Raw genomic sequence first — 15,575 nt, 5'->3', positions numbered from 1 at the left:
CCCGTTTTATTTTGAGCTTTCATTCAGTATGAGGGAATCTAAAACTGCAGATTCTCACAGGGGACTCAGGCAGGCGAAGTACTGCAACTACTTTTAGAATCTAGTCCTTTCCAAAAGATTAATTGAAATCAATGGCATCTCTTTACAGATATAAAAATATAATATTTGTAGATGTCTCTTTATGATAACAGGAGCAGCTCAGAAAAGTGATGGAGGAACACAAGCCCTATTGGTTTTCACTTAGTGGCTTTGGAAAATCCCAGCTGATATTGCTTACATGTTAGGAAAGGCGGAACATGGCCCGTTTGGCTCAGAGATGCCCTCCCCCCCCAAAAAAAAGCCAAGGGAGGTGTGTGTGTGTGAGAATAAGGCTTCCTGCAGCTAACGTTCCAGCCACAAGGTTCCCTACATTCAGCCCTCCACAGTGAGCAGGAATAGCTCTCATCTTTTCTTTTGTGTGCAGTCATCTCAGCCTAAATCTTCTGCTGACCCATTAAGCTACACTGCCTGATTGTTTACAGCCACTGTATGAGGAGGCTGCATTTCCCTTGCAGTCCTGGCAATGGTTGCAGAGGGCAGGGCCGGCTCTAGGTCTTTTGCCGCCCCAAGCAAAAACAAAAACCTCTGAGAGCGCAACTGTCGAAGCAAAGAAAAAAACAAAAACCCTAAACTACTCGGAATGCTGTCCCTGGAATTGTGCCACCCCAAGCACGTGCTTGGTTTGCTGCTGCCTAGAGCCGGTCCTGGCAGAGGGGCTCTGACCTTGTAAATTTCTGCTCACCAAAAGCAGTGCAGGGTCCTACATGTCGTCATCTGATATCTGTGTTATCACTGCTTTGCTTGTCCTGGGTGCCACAGAAGCAAAATGTATGGATGACGGTTGTCAATGACTCATGCAAAACAACCACCCCACCCCCTTTACAAAATAGCCAAAGTAGCTAACATGAGAGTTCAAAACAAAACTAGGATTAAATAAGAAGTTGTTTTATTGCATCTTGTTTAAATGTATTTAATCAGTTGTTTTTGTTTTTATATTTAACTGACGACTCCAGACTTTTTCCTCTCCCTCCCCGCTGTTCCAATGCTTTGTTGTGGTAATATCCTTAAGGCTTATGTATGCCTGTGAGAACATTCGCAAAGAAAGGCTTGTTTTCATGAAGACATCTCACCCTCAATACATTTCTTTCCAAAATCCAGTCAGCCCCATCATGTTGGCAAAAGGCTTTAGCAATTGTATTTCAATGTGCCCGGGGACACTCAACCGTCTCCGCTGTTCTCTCGTGTCGTGCGTCTTCCTTCCCCCTTCGCTTTCTTGTTTGTATTTAGTGCTTTTCTTCCCCATGGGACTGTAACACTGCACAAGAGTCAGTTCCCAGCCTTTCAAGGAGGTGTCAGGATGTTTCTGTGGCAGCATCTCCAGGGAACCCAATGTGCTAAAGCAATGCAAAGAGGGGGGGGGAAATCACCCTTAAGAAACAGTTGTGTTCTTGGGACACTATCCTAAAAATATTCCATGACTGTGACTCTAATGTAGTTCCTCTAGTTGGAGGCCAATATGTCTGAAAATATCTCTGGTCTCTAGTTGTGCTGAGTTGTGACACAGTTGGAGTTACTTAAAATCTAGAGGGCAGTATTTGGCTCAGTTTGATGGGGCCTGTGTATAGGAATGTGGTTTATTATTCTAGAACCGCTTGCCCTCTATTCCACCTTGTAATATGTGTGGGGGTTTTTTGTTTTGTTTTTTAAAAACATAAAGCAAGATGGAAAAACCAGGAGGAGCTTGAACAGATCCAATGGGATTGGCTTTTGCCTTCAGTGCAGCTAATGCAGAGACACTTAGCGAAAGTCTTGGCTTTTAGATTCCCAGAACTCCCCAAACCAAATCTATTTGCCTCCATTTACTGCTACATTTGCATGGCTGGCTGGCAACTCTGCACTGTATAAGCCATACGGCCCTCACAGAGCAGCTGAGTGGAATAATAAATTCATTTCTACTCCAGAGTTGTAGGGCCTTGAAAAGACACTGGAGGATATACAGGGTTTTCCCTGTCTCTGAACCACATCCCACCGTGTAAACAGGAATCCAGGTATTCTTAAAAATATTTTAAAACATCAACAGTCAGAAATCCCAGAATCCCATCTTCTCTTGGACAATTGGTAACGTTAACCACAGTAATGGTTCAGATGTCTATTTGTGGCACAGAGTCACTGAATAGGAGAACCAGAAACAATGAAAGCCACACTTTTTTTTTCTTTGTTTTCCCCCCTCTCTTATGTAGCCTTTCTATGACTTGCAGCTTCTTTCTCTTGTTATACAAAAAATTCTCTAAGCTAAATGCATCTGGAAACCAAGCTTTGTTATGATTTGCTGGAAAATTCTCCCCAGTCAGTTTCTGAACTGTACTGTAACACCTTGCATGGCCCTGCTACTTGTAACATAGGTTTACAGGTTTGAACCAGTTTTCCTCCCCGCAACAGTGGCAGTGGAAATAGCCGTGGTAGAGCCAGGGCGTAAAGTCAACTCGCATTCTTCTCAGTTGGCTGTCATCAGCACATTGCGGAAATTCTGGAAGCCAGGAGTTAAAAGACCCTCTAACTATAGCCCTATTTATTATAAGTTTAGTATTGGAGAGAGGGCTTTTAGTGGAAACCACAATAATAAACTTTGCTATAAAGTGGAAGAAGCAAGTCTCTTTAAAGTATGGCTCTGGTTCAGCTCAGAGATTTCTATATAATTCCTGTATCAGTGCCCCTGTTGAAATGTCTGCTTGAAACCAGCTCCTCCTGCTAGATGAACAAAACCAAGCCTAATGGCCTTTCAAGAGATGACAATGGTCATCATGAAAAGAAAGTCTGTCCTCGAATAAAGCCTGGAGAATTGCTGTCTCCAGGCTGTATTGGATGCTGAGAGCAATTCTCTGATTTTTAAAGCAGTTCTGGAGCCCAATTCAAAGCCCAGTGAAGTCAATGGGAGTCTTTCCTGTGGACCTAGTGGTCTTTGGATTGGGCCCATAGTGACAAGAAGCAGTTGCTTCCAAACAAGGTGAATCCCCACGTTAGTTTGGTTGGGATTTTTCAAAAGGGGAGGGGGTGTTGAAAACAAAGACCCTTTCTACCCCTTAAATATTGTGCTTGCAGCACGAGACCTTTTCTCATTTTTTTTCAAGTCCTTGAACACTGACAAGCATATATTTTATCTCTTTCCCCACTCCCTCACACCATTTTGCCAACAGAGGAGACTGGCTGCACGTTGCATTATGTTATCCCAAGGAGGCTGTTTTCACCATTGTGGCAGACATCTACCAGCGACAGACGGGGAGAGTGCACAGTGTAAAACACTACCTAGCAGCCCCTTCCTGGCCCAGCGTGCTCAACAGGATGGGCGAGTGGCTCTTCTACTTCGACAGTGCATTGGGGTGAGTGGGACTGTATAACTGACTCCTAACCACAGGCCTCAAGACTTGCCAAGACAGCCATCTTAAGGAAAGAGCATCCCACATTAGGGACCCTTCTCCCTCATCTGCCACTGTGGCCTGCTCCCTCTGTGTTCAGTGCTTGGCTCCTCACTCTAATGTCTTTCAGACATGTTTCTGAGAGTGAAGAATGTATTGGTGATGAGCAGCGGTGCATCACTAGGGTGAGGAAGGGGGAAGTTGGATAGTTAATTTTGGGGCAGGGAAGAGAGCAGAAGAGGCAAAAGGGTAGCAAAGCAGGAAACGAAAATGAGGGGGCGATGAAGAAAAAATGGCATCGGTCCTGTAAGCCATCCATCACCTTCCAAAAAACTTCCTCAAGCTTCCGGGTGGAACTTGGCAGCACTAAGTTAGTCCCGTTTGAGCCTCAACATTTGGCGTTGATTCCAATAAGAACCGAATCCCAAGCCAGAAGTTTTACAAGCTTATCTGCATTCTCTGAGCTTAAATCCTGCCAGCACAGTCTGTCTTGTGCTATTTTGGCACTCCCACTTCCAGCTGAAAAAGGGAATTCTGGGTGCAGAAAATATAAAATAATGAGGGAAGATAACCAAGCATTTGCAAACTTTGAAACTAGTTAGTCTTGATTAGACTTTTGGGCAAAGTTTCAGGGTGTGTGGGTGTCTTATTTTATCTGACCTCCAATGCCCAGGTCCGCAGATAGCACTTGTGGTGCTATCTGCGGAAGCAATATATTTTAGCCTTTTGCTGGAATTGACAGTCAAGTGATATCAGAACATAAATATTATCATATTGATTTTTAAATGGTTATTCAGATTGATACATGACAGACACTAGTAGTGTATACACCTCTGCCTGACACCATACCTGTTCCATCTTCACTCTGCAAACCTTCTGTGCTCCTTCCAAAAGAAAATTTAAGACTGGGGGTCAAGCTATGCTCTGGTGTAAATTTGGAATAACCTCTTGGAAGTCAAGAGTTGCTCCAGATTTACACTTGTGTCACAGAGAGAGCACAGTTTGGCCCATTGTCTGTATTAAAGGTATATAAAATGCAGGGTTATGAAGAGCATCTTTGTGACAGGCTGTGAGACTTTGAACTGTCATTCATGAAAGCAAAATTAAGGGGAAAACACAAACAAAAATTGTGCTGAGATTCTACTGCTCAGTGATTTTCCCACCCCCCCCCCATTGAGAAAGTTGCTTCTCTCTCTCTCCTGGCTTCAGACCATTTGACAGTGCTGGGGGCTATACCCCCCCCACACACACACTGGTGTCCACATCACTAGAGTGATGGTCGCTGCGTTGACATACATATTAAAAACCATCACACCTCAAGAGACTATCTATCTGGAGTAGGTGACCATCATAGGGTGCTGATTCCAGTGCGCAGTGTGTCTGAGAGACTTAGAACTATCTTTCACAGTTTGTGTGCCTGAACTGGTTAAAAAGGGGAAGCCCTGGATAATTCTCACATTTTGACAGTGTGAGGCAAGCCTTAAAGAAGAGGCTGAGTTGCCCCTCAGGTACCTTTCAAAAGAAATTCTAGGGGCAGACAAAATGTGCTCCTGAGCCCAAATCCTCCCCTCTGTTTATAACCGTGTGGCTCCCATGGCAGGCAGTGGGGTTTCACAGGTACGTGAGAGGTTTCACAGATGTGTGAGAGCAGAATTAGGCCCCCAGTATTGAATTTTGCAGAGCAGTGCTTGTGGGAAACAAAAAAGTGAATTAAAAACAAAACAATGAACAGAAACAGCATTAAGAACCACAGGGGAATACAGGATCTTCGCAAGTCCAACTGTTATAACCTCCCTCACCCTTCTCCACTTTGCTGAAACTCTTCCTAGCCGATAAACTAATATCCTTGGGATAGACATGTCTTGTGCTTAAGAGACTGGATGGGGGGCTCAGGTGATCTAGGTTCTAGGCTCAGCTCTGCCACAGACTTCCTGTGTGACTTTGGACAAGTCATTTATGCTCTGAGTCAGTTCCCCTCTATTAAATGGGGAAAATAATCCTTTGTCTTGTCTATATAGATTGTAAGCTCTTTAAGGCAAGAACTCTCTTACTGTGCATGTATAGTGACCAGCGCAATGGGGCTGCAATTTTCGAGACCTGTGGCTTCTACCATCATACAAATAATGAATAGTAGTAATATTAATAAGACCCAAATATCTTCCATTAAAGAAAAATAATAGAGAAACCACAGCTTAGTGTTCTGCTAAAATACTTGCAAAAAAGGTACGTGTACCTTTGTACACAATGTGCACTGCCCATTGTGCCTAACCTACTGATGCAACGAACACTGAAGTCAGGTCACAAATGTCAGATTTTAAAATAAAAAAGGAAAATAGTCATTCATTCAAACATTGTATGTGACCAATCAAATCCTGGAGTGTATATTATGCCATGTGGGACTCAGCAATGCTGTAAATGTGTTCTCATGATAGGAATTGTGAAATAATTATTTGCTCATTTGTTCTCTTTCAATCTGTACAAAATGTTACCCAAATGGTGCAAACAGATTATTTACCAAGGAAGTGCATGCGAAAGTAGTTACTCATGAGGGTATGCAGGGGACAGAGCCATAAGCTGCCTGCTGTTCTTTTCGACTTTGAACACACAGATTGATGGGCCTGACCTGACTTGGTTCTGAAACTACAGGGCTGTTTGTTTTTTTATTTAGCTAAGCTTTGCTTTTTTTAGTCCGACTAAAAATAGATGTTGAGGTTTTGGAGGTTTTATTAGCTTTTATTTCATAATCCGTGGGATGTTCCCCCTTCTCTTCAGCCACATGTGCTAGATCTCTGGAGATGAACCAAGTGTACTTATGTTTCCATTTGCCTAGAAGAAGGAGCATTAAAATTAACCCTTTTCAGTAAAGCTCAGGTATTTTCCTGATAGTATAGCTGAGCTGTTTGTGATTTAATCCAGCCTAAACTACAAAATAGACAAAGTTGAAAATATACTTAGGCTCATTTTTCTAGCTGCTCTCAGAGAATGGGTACAGTGGCTGCTTCAAGTGTTACTTCTGCACACTTTGAGATGAATTTTGCCTGGAAGGGACAGTCTGGGATGAGGCAATGCAAAGGCAGAGAGCCCCAGTGGGCGCTGCTGGAGTCCTCTGCCAGGCATAATACCTCCAGGACTATAGGGAGAGCATGGCTGCTACTCCATTCTCTGGCCAGATGCAGCCCAGCTCTGGTAGCCCTGTGGAAGGGTGGTGGGGAGGTGGCTGGCTCCCTCTAGGTGGTCTAGTGGTAATATACTCGTGTAGAATTTGTACTCCACGTGCAAGGACAGCAGTTGTTCCAGGCCTCCACACCACGCCACAATGACAAGGAGCTATTTGCACCCTCATGCAGAACCAGGCATAGGCGCTGAAACTAGGGGTGCTTAGAGTGCTGCTGCACCCCCTGGCTTGAAGTGGTTTCCATTAGATGCAGGGTTTACAGTTTGGTTCAATGGCTTTCAGCATCCCCACTATACAAACTGTTCCAGCGCCCCTGGGACCAGGCAGAACCTGACTTGCTGGTTTGTCCGTAGTGTGCTGTATTATGGCTTACTAAATAGGATGAAGGTATTGAAGTAACTTTCCTCAGAAAAACATTACAAGGGGGAGTTTCATACTGTACAGATCCTGTCTCTTGCCAGATACTCCTCTGATGGCACCCCAGGTAACTCTGATCCTTTTGTTCATTTTGTAATGGTCTCATTTGTCAGGTACCTATTTATCGTCCTCCAAGCTCATGAAGCTCGAAAAGGGCACAGTTATTGCTCTCAGCAAGGCTGTGAACGCATTAAAATCGTCACACATATGTCCTCGAAGGATTCCTGGAGTTGTGCCCTTAACCCTTTTCTGGAGAATAACAGGAGACTAGCTACACAGCACTCAATGTCTCAGCGACTGACTGTGCCTTGCAGCCAGTGTGGAGCCCCACAGGTACAGAACTGAATACTTCTTTGCAATGCCAATCAGAACTTCCTTTGTAGAACGTAAGCATCTTTATAAGAAGGTAATTTTCACAAGGTATGCAGAAGGCCCCTAGGCAATTCCCTCTGCTCCTAAACATGACCAGAAGGTAGGATAGCATAGTAGGAGGGTCTGGTTTTCTACAGCATTTTATAGTATGCTGCAGAGACAGACAACTTCTCTGAGGTCAGTTAACTAGAAGCAAATGAAGCGTAATTTGTAGCAACTAAAGTTGTCACTGGGATTGTTGAGATGTATTTAGCTTTGAATTCAAACATATATATATATATATATATATATTTGCTGTTCTTCAAGCCAGGGTATGATGATCATGATCTATCTGTATTTTAAATGAATAGCCATGCAGATTCTGATCTCCCTTACTTTGGATTTACACCATTGTAAATCATGTGAAGTCATCCCAGATTCACACCAGTGCAACAAAGAGCAGAATCTAGTCTATAATGCACAAACAAGGCATGTGCATCCTTAACACTTAACTGATATGACATTGTACTCAGCTTATTAGCTAATGTGATGAAATTCTTTTGAACAATGACCATTGCCCAAGTGAAGTATATGATATCCTGATTCAAAAATACAATGCAGTTAATTTCAGAATGAGCCAAGGAGTAGACCAGTTCATAGATTATAAAGCCAGAAGGGCTCCATTGTGACAGTCTAGTCTGATCACCAATATAACAGTCCATAGGATTTCCCTGAATTAATTAATGCAGGGGCATTCCACGCAGATCAGAGGACACTGTGTGGTTTTCCAGACCTTTTGGAAATATCCCTTCCACAAGGTGGTAATTCCAGGACACTAATCACCATGTTGGCTAATCATTGTTATGTGATCCTATTCCTGGAAAAACCTCTTCCTTTCATGAATGGTAACTGTAGACTGTAGAACTGACTGTTTCTAATGAAGCATTCAGAGAGGCTCAATATGTGATCTACACATAGGCATAGCCATCCAGATTGCATCTTTAAACATTTAATACTGTTGCCAAAAAATATATGGTAACTCAATTCTACTTTCTGTGGCATCTTTAGATTCACACTAAATAGTCCCTTACGCCCTGATCCTGCAAACACCTATGCATGTGCTTACCTTTTTAAATGGATCTAGAATTTACAAAATTCAAACAATTGCAATGACATTATCAACACTGAAAATTAACAAAGGATGATATTTTTACAGTGCTCATGAGTTGTTTATTGCCCTGCCTTTTACCAGCATTGCCATTTCCCCCCCCCCCCCAAAAAAAATTGGCATTCAAAATTCTGTCCCATTTTTCATTCAGTTCTAGTACCTGTTACTCACATAAGTAAAGTTAAGCATGTGCTCTTAGGCTTACTCTGCAATGAATGCCATTGAAACCAGTGGGGCTGCTTGCAGAATAGCCCTAATTAATAGGTATGAGAATGATGGAATCAAGCCTGTTGTCAGAAATATATGGTGGTGGAAATAAGAGATGAAACAGAATGAAAACAAACAAAAAAACCAGCAGAGGGTTAGGTTACTGAAACAGTCGGCTCCCCTTTGCATCTCTTTCAGCAACTAATGATCAGTTTTCTAAATGCATTCTTGTTCTGCACCAAGTTTTTATACAGGAGGATGGAGGAGTCAGGGAGGGAAAGAAAGAGCTGGAGTTTATAGGCAAGTATAACCAAGGTATTTAGGCACCGACAACCCTGTATTTGGAGGTATCTACTCTCAATTTAGATTGATTTTGAGTAACTATTTTAAACATTTTTATCTTAATCTCTTCAAGCTAAATGTTTAATGAGTTTTACATGTTTGTCATTAAGATTCATAACCTGCAAAAATATGCACTTTGGAGTATTTGCAGGATGGCATTCCAGGGGTGTGTGGTAGGGTGAAATGGGCAGTTGATACAATTTTTTGTTAATGAGCAATTGTTTGAGAGCCATTTTTTCCCCACCAAGCTTCTTCCCTTCATATAATTACAGGTTGCTATCACTAGTAAACCCTCAACCAAATATGTAAGAATCCAGATCCAGTCGGTCAGTAGAGCTGACATACAGAATCACTTGAAGTCAGCTTTCATTAAGGTATGCTTTCTACCAGACTTGAATTCGTGATTAAATAGGGGAACTCATTTCCTGTAAAAGTTACTGCAAAAACTGGAAGACAGTGAAAGCAATAGAAATGGGAAGCTAGATTAGAAGATTCATATGCATTGTTTCTCTTATTTATAATTATGGGGACTAGCATTTGGCTCTAAGTAAAGTCAGTGGGAGTTTTGACTGTAATAGGACCACTATGGGGGCCTTAATAAACTATAACTATTATGCCCAGCTCTATTTAGTACTCTGGGATTTACAGCTATGGGGTCATACCTGCACATCTTTCAAGTTTCTCATTAGACAGTATGCTTGCATATGTACTGTCAGAGTGTACCTGTGCATTTGAGATGCTGTTACTGCTAACGAATGCCAGCTAAGGCTAGTGTGGCATCCTTATGGATTCAGAGTAGCTGGGATTTATTGTCTGCTGCATTGGTTCCTCTGCACTCCCTCCCCCACCCCCCAAAAAAAATCAAGGCTGAATTAACTGAGGATGCATCACTGGCTGTAGTGAACTGTAAAATGCATGTATAAGTTACTCTATGCAGTTTATTCCCACACAGAGCTATTTAGAGATGATAGGAGAAGCCAATGGTATTTCGTAAAACTTTTAGAGTTTTCCAAAGTTTTAATTCAAACCATTATTTTTCAAAGGAAATTTAATTGTGAAAACATGTATATGGAACATAAAGGCCTAGAGAATTGGGGGTAAACACCCAAAAGAACAAGCTATGCAGCAGTCCAGAACTCTTGTTTTACCAAATGAAACTCAAGCCTCAAATGTGGTTCTTAATTTATAACCTGCCGTTTCCAAATAAGTCTTAAATTTGGCAAAATGAACTCTCCCAGGTCTAGGAAGCTGACACATTCATCTGTGATTTGTGTCATAAAAGTCTTAGTTATTGGTATCCTAAACAGCTTCTCTCCACCACTCCATGACCCACAAATAATACCTACCCTTGACCCTGAGTTATCCTTGCGTTTCCTTTTATTCTGTGACCCTGCGGTGGCCCCTTTCCAATTCTTTTTTTTTCCCTGTTGGAACTCCCTCCTCCTTCCAACCCTGAAATCGCTGTGCTCTTAACTTTGAATACCCTGTTGCAGGGAAAAGCAGCCCTAGCAGGTTTTTTTTTTTTTTTGCTGGGTTTTGGCCAATGTATATCCAGGCTCATCCACCTTGGGCCTGTATTCCCTGGAGAGCACATATCAGAAATATGAGATTTGAACTCATTGGTGATTAGGGTTGCCAACCCTGCAGGATTAATTCCTGGAGACTCCAGGCCAAAGATTAATCTTTAATTAAGGATTGTCATGTTATTAAATCTCCAGGAATACGTCCAACCAAAACTGGCAACCCTATAATGGTAATAAGGGTCCAGAAGGTTTTGAATCATTTGAGCACTAGATCACCTCATGCCATGTTATGCCTCTTATGCAGAAATCCTAATAAAATCTATCAGGCACTTGCTGTATTGTTTAAACCTGACTTTAAGAATAACATTGAAGGAGCAAAGAAATTTAGAGTTAATGCTTCCATTTCATCAGTGTGCCTAGGTATCTCATTCCATAAGGTATTAGTACAGAAGGTCACCCATAGCTAAGGTTACAATTCTGTCACTGTGGTCACAGATTCTGTGACCTTCTGGAACTTCTTCTGGGGCAGGTGTCAGCCCTGGGGCTGTTGGAACAGTGGCTGGGGCTGGAGCAGTTGCAAGCCCTGGCAGTGTTCCCCCAGAGTATTCTTAGTAAAAGTCAGACAAGTCACAGGCCTCCATGGATTGTTGTTTATTGCTCACGACGCGTCCGTGACTTTTACTAAAAATACCCATGACGAAATCTTAGCCTTACCCATAGTTATACAGCTCCCTGATGGAGAACTACATGAGCTTCAATACCATGCCATGGTATTGAGTAGTCCTAGTTCTAAATCACTGAACTACACTGCACCTGAACTACAACTCCCATGATGCTGGTGGCAGCATTTCCCAATCAAAATATTCCCGCTTGACAGATTTCTTAATCAATTTTTTCAGTGGAAATTTGAAATTGTCCAGGAAAAGAACCATTTTTTAGCCAGGTACTGAGACATCTAACTGACCTTAAATGCACCTGTGTGAACAGGGGCTTGTTTAAAAATAGGCTGAAAACGTAACCACTGGTATATTGCTTCACACCTCTATTGTTTTAATATAGAAACTAGGCTCTTTGAGGTACAGATGCCGACTTCCTCTATTTTCATATAGCACACAGCTCACGAGACTTAGGTAAAACTATTATTCTTCATTATCTCCAGTGATAAAACCTCTTCAGGAGTTGGTACCTCTTACATAGTAATGATAGATTTTATGGAGTATAAATGCTTGATGTTCTCACCTGTCTGTGAGAAAGGAATTACAAACACAGGAGATAGGACCAGAGTTTAAAGTTGCCTATTTGTCCACAGACTGCGTCAGCTAATCCTAACCTGTATTTTGGTTGCAGATAAATGATGAAATTTTCCTGTTCAATAGTCGGGGAATATTCTTCTTGGTGCTAGACTCATGTTCAGGAGCAGTCGTGAGTAGGCGGCACTTTGACACAGTTAGTGCTATAAATGCTGCCAGTGCAATAACTGATTATGTTCAAACATCTATAGAAGAGAGGTAAGCAGGGTGTTGAAAGTTTAAGTTCATGTAGCAACATGTGGGTGATAGACAAAGAGGAAAATGACCTACTTTTCATAGCTGATCTTGTGCCTGGTAAAATCTGACAGATTGAGGCTTTTCCAAAAATCCAATTTTCTCCAGAAAATAAAACCCACTATGCTTCTCTCAGAGGGTTACACAGACTGCAGACGGAGACAAATTTTCTGGAAAACTGGCACTTCCATTTAAGTTAACAGTTTGTTTTCCATCCTGAGGTACATAAGGCCTTTTGCAATGACATTTGCAGTTCTATTAACTTATTCTGGTGTCCAACTGAAACGGCAGCAATTTCCTGGCAGGGGATGACTCATTTTTTCCATTGCTGGAAAGAGAGAGTTTGTTTATTCTTGCTGGTGGTTGTTTGCTTTTTTTTGATGGAGAAGAATCAGAGGTGTGCCAGACTCTCCCACAGGACTTTTCTTGGGCAAGCCAGTTAATTGACCTGCCGGCTTTGTTACCTTAGATGTGCTTCGGCAATGAGCTGGATCATCTCTGTGTCTGGTTCACATTCCTTGTGGTTTTCTGTGTCACCACATAAACATGGAACAGCAGAGATTTATAGAAAAATTCTTGGCTGCTGGTAAAAGCAGGTCAAATAACCAGAAAACAGACTTTCACTCCAAGGCATTTCTGAGCAGTTCATGACCATGGATACAAACACTGCTGAGCTATCCCATGTGTATTGTCACAGGATCCACTCACTGCTAGAGGTGCCACCTCCTGGTCCCTCTGGAGATTAGCTCTTTCCGGGTGCTGTGCCCTCCTCTGAAGATCTCTCCACCCATCATTCTCTCTCACCCTGCAGCCCCACTCGCTCCAGCTTCCTCTTCGTGACTTGGCCCTCTGGCCAGGTCACTATGGTCCTCCCTTCTGGGATATCAAAGTCTTCCCATTCAAACTGACCCAGGCAGTCTGTTCTCCACTGCGTGGTCTGAGCCACTTCCCCAGTGGCTGGTAGGAGAACCCTGATCCATCCTCAAGAGCAGAATTCTAGGTTCCAACTCAGACCCTCTACTCAGTAGCCAAGATCTGGTCTCTTCCTGGGCCTCTTCTGGCTCTCCCTCCTTTTCTGGGTTTGCCAGTCCCTCACATCTCTCTTCTCCCAGGGAGCAACTGCAGACTGCTGCTGTCAGCTACTAGGCTTTATACATGCCCTCTTTTTCCCATCCAGCTGAGCCTCATCTAATTAATCTCTGCTCCCTGGCTCCTCCTCCAGGTGCAACCTGAGGAGTTAATTGGCCCAGCTAGCCACCGTAACCACTCATGGGCTTGTGTGGGGTGGACACCCCATCATATGTATGTGTGAATATATGAAATAATCTATTCACATATACCCACATAGATACATACATGGTCTGGGTTCATATTTCACAGGCACAAACAGGTAGTCAGTCACCTGAATGCTATCAACTGTGCCTATAATTCATTGCAGGTGCAATTCATTGTGGGCTCAAAATTGCATCTGTGAGGTTAGAAGCCAGCCTCAGGCTTGACTGAGAATCAGATGCAGAAGGTATGAATGTGTGAGTTTGGGACTATATTGTATTTCAAGTGAATTTTTCCTGGGGGTAAATATCAATACCCTATGTAGGATATGCTTTTTCAATCATTTTTGCTTTGTTTTGGTTCAGAATGAAATGAAGGTGACATTGAAAAGGTAAAGCCCTGATTCAGGAAAGCATTGAAGCACATGCTTAACTTTAAGCATTGTTGTGTGTGATTGAAGTCAATGGGACTTAAGCATATGCTTAAGTGCTTTCCAGAATTGGGGCATAAAGATGCAACAGACACTTAGCAAGAATAGTCTTATGCTATTGTGCTGTAATAATTGTCCTTCTTTTCAGCTCAGTTGTTCTTGTGTGCTCTAAAGACGGGTCAGAAATGATGGGAACCTCTGAAATGTCTGTTTTTACAAGGTTAGGTTCTGCAAAGCCCATTGTCTTCCACAAAAAAGGTGACTATATTTATGTGAATTACACTGCCATGCCTTCTTTGACTAAAATTGAAAGTGCATTTGTCTAGCAAAAATGTACAAGCACCACCTTCTGAGTTTATAAATATATACTATGCTATAAAATATACCAATATCATCTAGGGAAAATTGTTGAAAAGCTCGAGCCTCAGAGCTAGGCAGAAATTTGAGGAATCTTTACCCTTTATTACAAATCTAAAACTGAACCCGTCTCACCAATAAATAGCCACACTTTGTGAACTTTTCACTCCAAAAAAAAAAAAAAAAAAAAAGCCCCGTTTTTCCAGTGAAATTATTCAGTTTCTGAACAAAGAGTAGACTCCAACTTTAAAATTCAAATATTTTCAGAGGAAAAACCAGCCATGAAGTTAAGTTTAATGAGAGAGAAAAATACCCTGAAATGAAATTCAGATGAGAGCAAAATGTAGGTCATGATGGAAAAAAATCACCAGTTTTGGACGACCCTACTTCTACTTTTACCTTGATTTCCTGCAAGATCATTTGCAGTAGCAAGAAATTTTACAGTGATCAACTAATCTATAATGAAGTGCCACTTCAGTTCAGATAAAAATAAGAAGCTGAGTCTTTTTCTCAAAACTGAAACCAGACAGTTGGTCTCCCTGTTCTTTTTAATGTTTTCTTGCACCTCTGCACTTCCCAAGACTAGAAGCAGACATTCCAAAATACTGTAAGAAGGGCTTTTCTCACTGTAGTCACAACCCAACTGGGAGATGAAGAAACCCAGATCTAAAAAGTTTTTTCCAGCGTTATTTCCAGACCAAAAAACTTGAGATAATTTTGGATGAACTAGATTGCAATCTGGACTAGGTGTTTGTCCATCATTCCCTTTAATGGAGGTGGCTAGCACTGTCTTTGCTGGGGTACCTATTCCACCCTTATTACCACTTCAGTTTCCAGTCAGTGGATTGACTTCTTCTGCAAGGAAGGTGAAGTGCCTTTTGGTTGGTTGTCCAGAGTTTGTTGCCCTCTTGGGGCCTCATCCAAAGCCCACTGCAGTCAATGTATTTCTTTCCATTGGCATCAATGGTTTAATCAGGCCCAGCTAGAGTTTCATATCCTTGTTTTAAAATCAATAAAGATATTTGTAAAGGAACAAAAAGGAAAGGGGGCGGGGCGGGGAATATAGTGATACAAAACTGTGGCCCAATCCTAATACCATTAATTGGTCCTTAGGCAGGCCAAACACCCGCTCTGTTCAGACTGAGAAAACATAGCAAGGTCGGACCTTCTTAAAGTGAGCTAGCGCCTGACCCTGGTGCTGCTGCAGATAAAACTCCCATTGACTTCTGTGGGAGCAGAATAATCAAATGAAGGGACATCCAGATTTACGTCTGCACTTCGTCTTCCAGATCAAATTCCGCCCCCAAGTGCACACAATTCCCCTTCAAAGGGAGTTG

General features: G+C 42.2%; 2 protein-coding genes across 5 annotated transcripts in view; both read left to right on the top strand.

Annotated features, from left to right (window-relative positions):
- CEMIP (cell migration inducing hyaluronidase 1) overlaps positions 1-15,575 on the top strand; it is a 150,362-nt gene that overhangs the window by 51,812 nt on the left and 82,975 nt on the right. The window lies entirely within an intron of this gene.
- Positions 1-15,575, top strand: part of LOC112102567 (cell surface hyaluronidase-like) — a 74,689-nt gene that overhangs the window by 56,141 nt on the left and 2,973 nt on the right. For all 3 annotated transcript variants that reach the window (XM_024193929.2, XM_029910718.1, XM_024193928.2), the window contains exons 20-24: positions 3,234-3,416; positions 7,158-7,377; positions 9,385-9,486; positions 11,983-12,143; positions 14,030-14,139. In XM_024193929.2, coding sequence (XP_024049697.1) covers positions 3,234-3,416; positions 7,158-7,377; positions 9,385-9,486; positions 11,983-12,143; positions 14,030-14,139 — 776 coding nt within the window. The remainder of the gene's footprint in view (positions 1-3,233; positions 3,417-7,157; positions 7,378-9,384; positions 9,487-11,982; positions 12,144-14,029; positions 14,140-15,575) is intronic.

This window comes from Terrapene carolina, unplaced genomic scaffold (assembly GCF_002925995.2).
Source record: "Terrapene carolina triunguis isolate 2854851 unplaced genomic scaffold, T_m_triunguis-2.0 Scaffold67, whole genome shotgun sequence".
In the NCBI taxonomy this organism is placed as follows: Eukaryota; Metazoa; Chordata; order Testudines; family Emydidae; genus Terrapene; species Terrapene triunguis.
This window is presented reverse-complemented; position numbering and strand designations above follow the sequence as displayed.